Source organism: Rana temporaria, chromosome 3 (genome assembly GCF_905171775.1).
Source record: "Rana temporaria chromosome 3, aRanTem1.1, whole genome shotgun sequence".
In the NCBI taxonomy this organism is placed as follows: domain Eukaryota; kingdom Metazoa; phylum Chordata; class Amphibia; order Anura; family Ranidae; genus Rana; species Rana temporaria.
In genome coordinates, this window is record NC_053491.1 from 298,145,305 (window position 1) to 298,157,541 (window position 12,237).

Below are 12,237 nucleotides of genomic sequence, written 5' to 3' on the forward strand. Positions count from 1 at the left end.
TGGGCGCACATATGGGCTGGGCGCATGGTGCTGCTCCCATTGATTAGCCATTCAAACATGCAAATGAGGGGAAATACGCCGATTCACGAACGTGCATGTGCCCGGCGCATGCAACGCGAGATGCGCGCAAGTTGTACGTCCGTATATTCCCCATAAATGAGGTGCAACCCGGCAAAAGACATGCACAGGTCTGCACCAGGGAACACAAACCGGCGTATTGTGCGATGGACGTGTGTCTGGCTGGGCGCAGGAGCAGGTCGTCCAGGTATCCTACAATAGCGATCCCGCGCTGCCTCAGCAGGGCCAGAAACGGAGCAAGCACCTTGGTGAAAACCCTCGGAGTCGAGGCCAGGCCGAAAGGGAGGGCCACAAATTGAAAGTGGTCCTCCCCGACTGCAAAGCGCAGAAATCTCTGGTGCTTTGCGCATACTGGGATATGCAAGTACGCGTCCTTGATATCCAAGGACGCCAGGAAGTCCCCTTGATGGAGTGCCGCTACTACAGAGCGAACCGACTCCATCCTGAACTTTTGCACTCTGACAAAACAGTTTAGGGCCTTGAGATCCAGGATGGGACGGACCCCTTCCTTCTTGGGGACTACAAACAGATTGGAGTAAAACCCCTGAAACCGTTCCAGTAAAGGAAGCCGCACGATCACCCCCCTCACCAGCAGATCCTGAACAGCCCCAAACAGGGCCTCCCGACGACCCGGAGGAAGCTGGAGGTTGGAAGGAAAAAATCTGTTTGGCGGACAAGAGAGAAACTCTATCTTGTACCCCGAGGAAACTACTTCGCAAACCCACCGGTCGGAAAGAAAAGACATCCACCGAGCTGCGAAGCCGGCCCCCCACCCGAGAGACGGGCGGGGGCAGACCTTCATGCGGAAGCAGGTTTGTTGGGCTTGCGGAACCAGGGGCGCTTCTGCCCGTCAGCGGGCGCCTTATCGCCCTGGGAACGTTTACCTGTCGCACCGGGCGGCCGAAAAAAAAAGCTTTAGGCGGTAAAGGAGGGCCCCTGCCTACGGCGAGGCTCCTTACCAGATTGCACCCAAAGCCTGCAATCTCGCCATAACCAGCACTTAACCCATCAATCACGAGACAATCCACACAAATGTTGAGGGTTAAACATCCAGAGCTTAAACTGTTTATTAAATTCCAAGACATACAGTTTTAGACACAGTTAGGGACACTCCCCTTAGCCTTGTCTAAGAGGGAGGGGGACAAGTAACAACCAATGGGAACGGAACATTTGGACATTGAAACAGTCTACAGATACCTAATGAGATTATGGTAAACATGCAGCCTCAATACACACCCCCTGCGGAGAGACGTCTGCAGTCCAGGCCATTGTCTATGTGTCATGAATCAACACAATTAGGCACAGCAACAAGAGGGGGGGTGGGGGGAGAAGGGCTGTAACATTACATTACATCACATCAATGCCAGCTTCAGGTCTCCAGTATCTTCTGGCCCATAGTCTGTCGTAAGGAGGCACGCGCACAGTCCCGTCCAAAACACAGTGACAGTGGGTTATGTCACAAAGGGTAAGTCCACCAAGGCCTTCTTAGGAGACTGGTCCGCAGACCAACACTTCAGCCAGACAAGGCGGCGCAACTCCACCGCGTAGGCCGAGGCCCTGGAGAGCAAGGGAAGCGTATCCAGGGCTGACTCCCAGACAAATTTTAGGCCCTGCACCAACTGGTAGGTCAGCGCCACACAGTCCGGAGGGGCTTGATGCTCCTCCAACTCCTGAAGCAACAACTTTGCCCTTCAGTAAGTGTCTGACACTAGAGCCCCGGCCAAGACCGGTCTCACCGCCGACCCCACCACTGTGAACATGGGAGCGGGCCTCAGCGGGGTCCTTGAAAGCGGGAGCCCCTTCCACAGGCAACGTGGTCACCTTGTTCAGTCTGGACACAGGGGGGTCCACTGACGGAGGAGAGGTCCACTTTTTTTGGAAGTCCTCCTCAAAAGGATAATGGACCGCAAAGCATTTTGGAATAGCAAAAACCTTTTGCGGCCAATCCCATTCCTTGTACAAAAATGTTTCCAGATAAGGAACACAAGGAAACACTTTCGCAGTGTGGGCCGGCTTTTGGAACCCAAAAGGGACCGACACCTCTGATGTCTCCGCCGAATCCTCAATTTTATGAGTATCCCGCACCGCAGTGATAAGAGCTCCCACCAGCGTCCTATAATGCGCTGACCCTGAAGCAAAGTCATCCTCGCTGTCCGTGTGGACTAGGCCTGCATCCTCTGACACCTCGGAACAAGGGCCGGGAGCAGTAGCTGGGCCCGATTCCGTGTCAGAGGCATCCCCAGAAGAAGGTGGGGGGAGGGGTGCTTTTTACCCCCCCCTCTGGCCACGCGCTGCTTCAATCCTGGCAACAAACGCCTCTAGGACTGCCGTCATAGCATCCACAGAGGCCGCAGGTACAGGGGCACTTAGGGTTAACTCTGGCATGTCTGGGGGAGAAGTATCCGGTTCGGACGCCATGCTGACCCACCCCTTTGCCACCCTTGGAATGCAAGGCAAGACCCACAGGCCACCCTCCCGGCCGCAGCAGAGAACAGGGGACCCCACCCGACCAGGCCTGTATGCTGCTGTCCACCCCAGAGCACTGCTCCGTGCTGTGCCGTCCCTCAGGAAGTGTGCTGGAGTCGTTTGCGCCGTTATTTTAGCCATTAGAGGCAAAAAACCCTTCCAAAATGGCCGCCGACATGCAAAAAGAGCATGTGGGCTACAAGAAAATGACCGCCGAACGACCGCGATTTGCACAGTAAAAAACACAGTGACACAGCGAGGACCCCCGGGCAGGTCCCCCTGCACACACGGCAGCAAAACAGCACCCACGATAGCAGACATGGCCCCCAGCCACCGGATGGAGCCCCCCCAGGCGGACCCCCCACCTCACAGCCGACCACCCAGAACGCAGGGAAGGAGGGAGAGAAAGGGAGAGAGAGGAAAGCAGGGCAGACCCCCAATCAACTTCCCCAGGAATGCACCAGCCGCACCACCCTGCCAAGGCAAGGGGACTGCTACTTACCCGTCCTGTGACCACCGGCTGGAGGCATCCCGGACTGAACCAACGTCCGCGCAGTTACAGCATGGCTGTCGGCCCGGCACACTGTGACACGGACATAGAGCCCGGTCATATGTGTGCCCTGGAGCGCATAGCTCACCGGCCACCCCTGGAGCAACGGGGCATGCCGTTGACGGTCCAGCTCGTAGCTAAAGGCCGGCACACGCTCGATGGCCGAACTTGGGGGGGGGGGACTACAAGGATCGAGGATCCAGCCTGTCACCCAGTTGGCAGTTGATAGTAGATCTCAGTATACAAAAATGCAGGAAAACAAAAAAGAAAAGCAAGAAAATTGCAAAAAAGCCTCAGAGCACATGGGCCCAGAGGAGCCATGTCATCCTCCTTGCTAGGCAGAAAAAAACTGGGGCTGCAGAGCAGAGTGTGGGGGATGTACCCGGGGGAACCGCCCCCTGGGAGGTACTGTATTGTGTGGAGTGTTTAACACTTAACATGCTGTTTTTTCGGCCTAGTCAATCTCCTAAAAGGGAGGATAATACCCTAAGGTCAATTGCTGCTGTGTCCATCCATGAACGGAAGAGAAACTAAAATTTGCCATTTATAAACAGTGAAAGTACGGTAATATTTACAGTAACGATTATTTGCTCTTTTTGTACTATAAAGGGCTAATTTTAGTTTTTTAACCCCATTATGTTAATGGCCGATTAATCGATTATGAAAATAGTAATCGATTAATTTCATAATCGATTAGTTGTCGATCTATTCGTATTTTCAGTCCTACTGGACAGAGATGACGCTCAGGTAAGTATTAGAGGGACTGAGAGGGGCTGCTGCACACAGAAGGCTTTTTAGCTTAATGCATAGAATGCATCAAGCTAAAAAAAAAAAAAATCTTACTTTACAACTCCTTTAAGTTATAAAATAAAAAGAAATTAAAACATTTTCCTACACCATGAAAAGGCACATAGGAAAGGAAGGAATCTGACAGGAACAAATATGGCAGACCCAAAGCCATAAATGAACCAGAAGAAAAAAAAAGGAGTACAACACATTGCTCATGTTCAGGATTTGGAAGAAGGACAGTACACACTCTTGTACTGCTAAAGTGAACATGTACTTTCAAATGGTCTGTCCTAAAAAAAAAAAAAAAAAGAAAGAATGGTTTAAAAACGGTCAAGAATGTTTGAGACAAGCTTCACTCTTTGCACAAATGGCTTCCAGGTATGTCCATGTAACTGTGCAGCAAGAGAAGCTGGTGTATATATAGCACAGGACAATAAACCTGGAAAGGTAGGACATCTCTTCAGCCCCAGCTTCAAGGAGTTTCACAAGAATAAAGGGATTGCTCTGAAGAAAAATAAAAAGGTACTTGCAGGATCATCATGGAGGCTAAACCTTTGCACTTTACCTTAGAAACATTTCAAGCCAGGTCAGGCTCTATTTATAGCTGAACTCCAGACAAACCGCTAAATACGCAGATGAAAAACATTTTAAAAAGGAGCAATTTTACCTACCAAAGGAATTACATTTTTTCTAAACAGTGCAAAGAATTACACAGCTAAGTTCCACAGTACAGCCCTGTGTACAAAACAAGGGGAAAAGAGGTCTCCGATGCCGTTTCACCTACAGGTCTCCTTCCCCACCCTGTCACAGAGTAGTGAAAGGAGAAGCAGCACACTAATAAGTTAATTTATCTGCCACTTTGTCAGCTTCTTCTATAAGCATGCACCTTGCACTGCAGAAACCCCGATTGGCTCCTTGTCCACTTCCTGCTACTCCTTTCAGAGGTATGCTGTACAAATTGTATAGTAGACTACAAGAGGCCAATTCCATATTAAATTCAGGTATATACACTGTATTTAATGATTGTTGGGGTCCCTCCCCAACAACCGCTCTTTTTTTAGATCTTCCATCCTAACAAAGTTTTTATTTGACACTATACCTTGATCTGCCAAACTGAAGTTTTTACTTATTACACAGTTTTACTTGTAACAGTATATTAACTATCTATAATTGATTTTTAAAGATAAATTGTGTACTCCTAACCACTCCTAAGTCCAGTGTTAGTTGGCTCACGCAGTGAAATGGGCAAGCATTTACTTTCTTCTTTACAGGGAACTCGTATTTGCATAGGTTTGTGCAAGAGTGGACTTTTTCCAATCACAGATGCACGAAACCTCTAGAACAATACTCGCTCTCACACATGGTAGTAATGATTGAATAGCTGGGTAAAAAAACATGCGTTATATTATTCTACTTTGTCATTTCAGCGCTACTGGCCAAACAGGCTCTCTGTCAAGGGGATTCCGATGTGGAGGAAAAGTTGCCCAATCAGCGACTCCACCTAAACCTTGCTTCATTAGAGACCATTCTGTAGCCCCTGTTCACATCTGCACAATTGGAGAGATCAAATCGGAGCCTGTTGCCAGCAATAAGAGCATCCCAAGTTCAGATGAACTTGCACAATTTCAAAGCCGCGTTCAGCGTGAACGAGGGTGTAGAAATAGTTGCAACAGAGGCTTAAAGTGGTTGTAAACCCTTACAGACCCCTTTGACCTACAGGTAAGCCTTAAGGCTTAAATGTAGGTGCAACAAATATCTCCTAAAATCTACACGGTTTAGGAGATATTTGCAGAAAAGACTGCACCGATGGCATGTGCTGTAGACAACGGCGTAGGCGCACCGTTAGTGAAGGCAATCGTGCCGCCACTGACGGCTCCCGCACGTACGCGCAGGAGTGACGTTATCGCGGCTCCGGCCAATTACCGCGCCGGAGCCGCGATACCCAGAAGTCACTTGGGTATTATGGCGGCAGCAGTGGAGAGGAACGACAGTAGCTTTGGGGGCTTCAGTAACAGGTAAGCAATTCATAATGAGCTAGTATGCTATGCATTCTAGCTCATTATGCCTTTCTCTTGCAGGGTCTTTTTTTTTTTTTTTTAAGGAAATGTTTTAGAGGGTTTACTTCCTCTTTAAACTAGAAGAATTAAAGGTGCATGGTAATTTTTACAGAAAATGCATGTTTAACATTGAGTTAAACACTGACAAACACAAAAAAAGCAGTGGAAAACAGTTATAGCCTTCTGAATTATAACCCAAAGATGATGCAGAAGACTGCAAAATAATCCTTTTACAGGAAACCTCTGCTATTAAAGTGATAAAGTTTTTTTTGTTTAAAAACAACAAACATGTTATACTTACCTGCTCTATGTAATAGTTTTACACAGTCCCGATCCTCCTCTTCTTGGGTCCCTTGTCAGCGCTCCATAGAATGCATTAAGATAAAAATAAAAATAAAACTTTTGTCTTTAGAACCACTTTAAATTACACAGTGATATTTACGTTTACATCCTTTTCTTTGTCTTTTTCGTCTTCATCCTTTTTCTTTTCTTTACATGCATCAGAAACATCCGTTTTCTCTTTTGATTTCGATCTAAATAAAAACATAACTTCTCAGGACATGTAGATAACAACAGTTCAGATATCAGTGCATATGCGGTGGAAAGCATTGGTAAAGTGCATTGTAGTCTGCTGCACTGCAAAGTGTTGTTTATGACATACGCTTGCCAACCGGCTCATGCCGATATATGGTCGCCAGAACGGCTCCGTTGGGCAAAACAATGTATGGGTATGTTGTTCCTTTTATGAGCCGTTAGTGGCATGCAGACCAGCGGGGAACTAGATGAGCGTGGGCACGAGAGCCAGCACGGGATTTGTGTGTGTAAACAAATCCCTGTTCTGTCAGGGGAGAGGAGCCATATCGCTGTTCGTACTTAGTAGGAACAAACCATATGTCTCCTCCCCCAGTCAGTCCTATTCCCATACAGTTAGAACACATCAAGGGAACACACATTTAACCCCTTGATCACTCGCTAGTGTTAACCCCTTCCCTACCAGTGACATTTACACCGTAATCAGTGCATTTTTATAGCTCTGATAACTATCACTGTCAATGGTCCCAAAAATGTGTCCAAAGTGTCCGATCTGTCAGCCGCAATGTCGCCGTACCACTAAAAATCGCAGATCACTGCCATTACGAGGAAGAAAAAAAATAGGATTTTTTATAACAGCTTACCTGTAAAATCCTTTTCTTTGAGTACATCACGGGACACAGTCTTAATCATTACTATGTGGGTTATATTCCACCTTCAGGTGCTGGACACTGGTGTAATCAATTAGAACAGGAAGTTCCCTCCCTATATAACCCCTCCCATACTGGGAGCACCTCCGTTTTTGTCGCAAAGCAATAAGTGTCCCAATATCCCCAAACAAGAGAAAAGAAAAAGGGGGGTTCCCCTGGGTGGACTTTTAAAGCACTAAATACTTTAAAATATACAGGATATTGAGAGTAAAAAAAGTTTTATTCACAATTGTACATATTCATCAACAAATGTTTAAATATTAAATTAAAATACAGAGTTCCAAAGATTGTCACCATATAGGCAAATACAAGAAGAACCTTCTTTACACCCGACGCGTTTCGGGAAAAGCTTCTTCAGGGGTGTGTAGGACAATAAGTATATATATGTGTATATATATATATATATATATATATATATATATATATATATATATATATATATATATATATATATAGATATAGATATAGATATATATTAAAAGACCACATGGATGAGTTCTTGCAGGAAAAAAACTATTTAAGCAGCAGACAACATGGATTCATGAAAGACAGAAGTTGTCAGACAAACCTGATTTCCTTTTATGAAGAGGTAAGTAAAACCCTGGACAGAGGCGTGGCTGTGGACGTGATATATTTGGATTTTGCAAAAGCGTTCGATACAGTTCCGCACACACGGCTCATGTGTAAGGTAAGGTCTACAGGATTGGATATATCAGTTTGTAAATGGATAGAAAATTGGCTGAAAGCCAGAATTCAGAGAGTCGTGGTTAATGATTCTTACTCTGAATGGTCCAATGTTATCAGTGGTGTACCCCAAGGTTCAGTGCTGGGACCCTTACTTTTCAATATATTTATAAATGATATTGGATCTGGGATCAAAAGTAACATTTCTGTCTTTGCAGATGACACCAAGCTATGCAGTGGAATAACGTCCTTGCAGGATGTCTCCAATTTACAAGCCGACCTCAATGCTCTGTCTAATTGGGCGACTGAGTGGCAGATGAGGTTTAATGTTGATAAATGTAAAGTTATGCACTTGGGGGCTAAGAATATGCATGCATCATACATACTAGGGGGAGTACAACTGGGGGGATCTGTAGTGGAGAAGGATCTGGGGGTTTTAGTTGATCATAAGCTCAATAATGGCATGCAATGCCAAGCTGCGGTTTCCAAAGCGAGCAAAGTCCTTTCTTGTATTAAGAGAGGTATGGACTCCAGAGACAGAGATATAATTTTGCCCCTGTACAAATCATTAGTAAGACCTCATCTGGAATATGCAGTTCAGTTTTGGGCACCAGTTCTCAAAAAGGATATCGGAGAACTGGAGAAAGTGCAGAGAAGGGCAACCAAACTAATAAGAGGCATGGAGGAGCTCAGCTATGAGGAAAGATTAGAAGAACTAAATCTATTCACTCTTGAGAAGAGAATTAGGGGGGATATGATCAACGTGTACAAATATATAAGAGGTCCATACAGTGTACTTGGTGTTGAGTTATTCACTTTACGGTCAACACTGAGGACAAGGGGGCACTCTTTACGTCTAGAGGAAAAGAGATTTCACCTCCAAATACGGAAAGGTTTTTTCACAGTAAGAGCTGTGAAAATGTGGAACAGACTCCCTCCAGAGGTGGTTCTGGCCAGCTCAGTAGATTGCTTTAAGAAAGGCCTGGATTCTTTCCTAAATGTACATAAAATAACTGAGTACTAAGATTTGTAGGTAAAGTTGATCCAGGGTAAATCCGATTGCCTCTCGGGGGATCAGGAAGGAATTTTTTCCCCTGCTGTAGCAAATTGGATCATGCTCTGCTGGGTTTTTTTGCCTTCCTCTGGATCAACTGTGGGTATGGAGTTGGGTGTATGGGATTGTATTGTGTTTTTTATTTTGTTTGTTTATTTTTTTGAGGTTGAACTGGATGGACTTGTGTCTTTTTTCAACCTGACTAACTATGTAACTATGTAACTATGTAACTATGTATATATAGTGGATGGTGAATATTTCATTGGATACGTTTTAAAAGAATTGAAAATATACAGCACGCTGGGTTCAAGCAATGGGGTTGCCAGTCAGAAAAGGTATCAGGATGTACAATTAATGCAAGTTTTGGATGTTCATCCCGTTAGGGAGAAATTATTCCAAAGATCAAGATGTCGGTGGATCAGCCAGAAGGGATATACTGGGACTGGATTGGAGGTCCCTGATTATATGAGATCCGCAGCAAACCTAATAATGTCCGCTGTCAAAGAGTACACTGAATAATTGACAGGAGCAACATCACAGCTTGCCAACCCAGCAAAGACTATCCCCAAGCAAGAGGGGTGGGAACTCTGTGTCCCGTGATGTACTGAAAGAAAAGGATTTTACAGGCAAGCTGTTATAAAAAATCCTATTTTCTTTATCGTACATCACGGGACACCGAGTCCTAATCATTACTATGTGGGACGTCCTAAAGCAATGCTTACTGAGGGGAGGGAGACACCAACGCAGACTGCCATCAGACACGAGGACCTCTAATGCTGCCTGCAGCATATTGTGCCAAAAAAGGCTGCATCCTCCTGCCGTCTTATGTTCACTTGATAGGATTTAGTGAATGTAAGCACAAACGACCAAGTTGCGGCCTGGCAAATCAGTCATAAAGGCTTGGTAATGCCCCATGCATAAATAGCTTACTATCCTGGTAGGGTGCACCCCAAAAGAAACAGGGGAAAGCCCTGTCTTTAACCATAAGCCTGAATAATAACCTAATGAATCAACATTTGACAATAGTTGATTTAGACGCTGCCTACCCTTTGCTGGGGCCTCCTGGTAGCGCAACAACATCAGTCTTCCGTATCCGAGCAGCCGCTTCAGATAGGTCTTGACCTCTTTTACTATAACGAGAGAGCGTGTAGCCATTTTAATAGCTGATCCGAACACTGCCCGCCCACATCTAGGGTCTTCTGGCAGCAAAACAAAACGTTAGGTTTCTATATCTGAAGCCTTCAGATAGATCTTTAACTGCTCTCATCTTTATTGAGAGAAAGCAATAACCTCTCCTTCCACGGACCAAGGTCCTGAAAAAAAGAAAAGGAAGGCAAGAATATCTTGATTCAAATGAACACTAGATCCTTCTAGCCAATAAGGTTGGAAAAGGATTTAACATCACCCTTCTTGTAAAAATAATTAAGTATGGAAAATCAGGGATACCGGATGATGGAGTGAGTGTGTGACGTGTGTGGGCGTGCTCCTCTGCTGTTGCGATGCTCCACGTGTGAACCACCAGCCTCTCTCCCTCCCTAGCAGCTTTCTATCTCCCGTCCTAGATATTGAGGGGACAACTGAGTGGAGCTGGATGCCCGGTTACTGTGGGTAGCAGAGCAGAGTAACAGCAGCTGGGCTTCGGTGCTTTCAGCCCTCCTTTGGCTGCATACTTCATACTTCCAGATCGGCAGGTCTGCTTACCGTTGGAAGTAATTTGACCCCCTCCTGGATCCTCGGAGCACAGTACGTCATTGTATCCTGCTTTCAGAACTGAGCACTGGCATCCCCAGCATCCCCACGGCTGTGCCTTCTCCCCCTCCTCCTGCTGGCTTCCCTCGGCACTGAACATTCTCCTTGCATAAGTAGGTCTGATCTTTTATTTACTTGTACACACACTGAATGTCACTGCTTTACTGAGCGAAAATTAGGAGAGTGGAAGAGATGCTGAGTGGAAAAACAGAATAAGGACATTTATGTTGGTGAACTGCATTAAGGCATAAATTGCCTAAGAAAGAGGAGAATCTGTGAAAAGGTGGTGGGGGATAAATAAATAAAAATACAGTCTCTATTTCACTGACAAAATCTAGAAATGGTTTAGACGGTGGAGTAGAGAGCAGCATACGCACGCTTGTAGCGCCCCATACCCCACACCCTGCACCCCGCCGCTCACCGAGGGAGGCAAAATTTGAATCCCTGGAACCCAGCTGGAAAATAACCCCTGCGGTGGCCTAGGAATGGCAGCGTGAGAGACATGGAACCCTGCAGCTTCGGGTTCCCTCCATGAGGATTTCAGCGATAGCGGTGTGCTTCTTCTGCGGGGTTTGAAGCGATATTCACGGCGGGAGCTGGAGCTGGCGCCCTATGGAGCGGCATGAACAAAGACCGCAAATACATAACACGGGCAGATACAAAGAAAGCGGCCGCTCTAACAGATAGCAAGCAAAGAGACATTCAGAGATATCTTACCTCGGCATCTCCAGTGTCCATAGCGGCGAGCGGTGCAATTAACAAAGGAGCCCGCGGTCGGAGCGGTGAAAGTAGTGCAGCGGGGGAGAGGTCAGCAACGCAACGAAGAGCTTCCGGAGCAGGAGTTACCCAAACACAGACGCCGACTGCAGTGAGATCCGCCGCAATAGAGATGGAAATGGCAGAGATCAAAGCGATGCTTGCAGCTCTCCCGACACGCCAGGACATCGAGCGGCTCCCCACCCGGCAGGAGATTGAGGTAATGATACGCCATATGGAGGAGACTCAACGCCAGGACCTACAGGCGGTAAGACAAGATTTAAGTGCCCTGTCAGAAAAGGTGATGTTAAGAGAAAGCTCTATAGTCTCAATAGAGCAGAGAGTGGGGGCCATCGAGAGAGCCGTGGAGGAATTGGAGCGTAGTAGAATGGACATAGCAGCCGAATCCCTAATAGACCTGCAACTACAGTTGGAAGTTTTAGAAGACAGAAGTCGCAGGAATAATGTGCGACTTAGGGGTGTCCCGGAGGCAACAGATACTGAGGATTTGGACAGTAAAGTCAAGGCAGTCTTCGGGTTAGTACTAAAATTACCCCAGATGGAAATTGAGATAGAGAGGGTGCATAGAGCCCCAGGCCCTAAGTCACTTAATTTAGATAGGCCAAGGGACATCATCTGTAGATTATATAAATATCAGCAAAAAGAAGCGATTCTCCGGACAGCATGGGACATAAAGGACATAGTATATGAGGGCGCGCCTGTAAAAATTCTACCAGACCTGTCCCGGGCCACCCTTCAGCGCAGAGCATGCCTGCGGCCGTTATTGGACCTTGCTAGAGAAAAAGGGGCTAC

General features: G+C 46.5%; 1 protein-coding gene across 1 annotated transcript in view; it reads right to left on the reverse strand.

The window, feature by feature from the left end:
- Positions 1–12,237, reverse strand: part of DDX46 (DEAD-box helicase 46) — a 327,918-nt gene that overhangs the window by 266,268 nt on the left and 49,413 nt on the right. Inside the window, 1 exon segment of the mRNA XM_040344766.1 lies at positions 6,383–6,473. Within this exon segment, the coding sequence (XP_040200700.1) occupies positions 6,383–6,473 (91 nt within the window).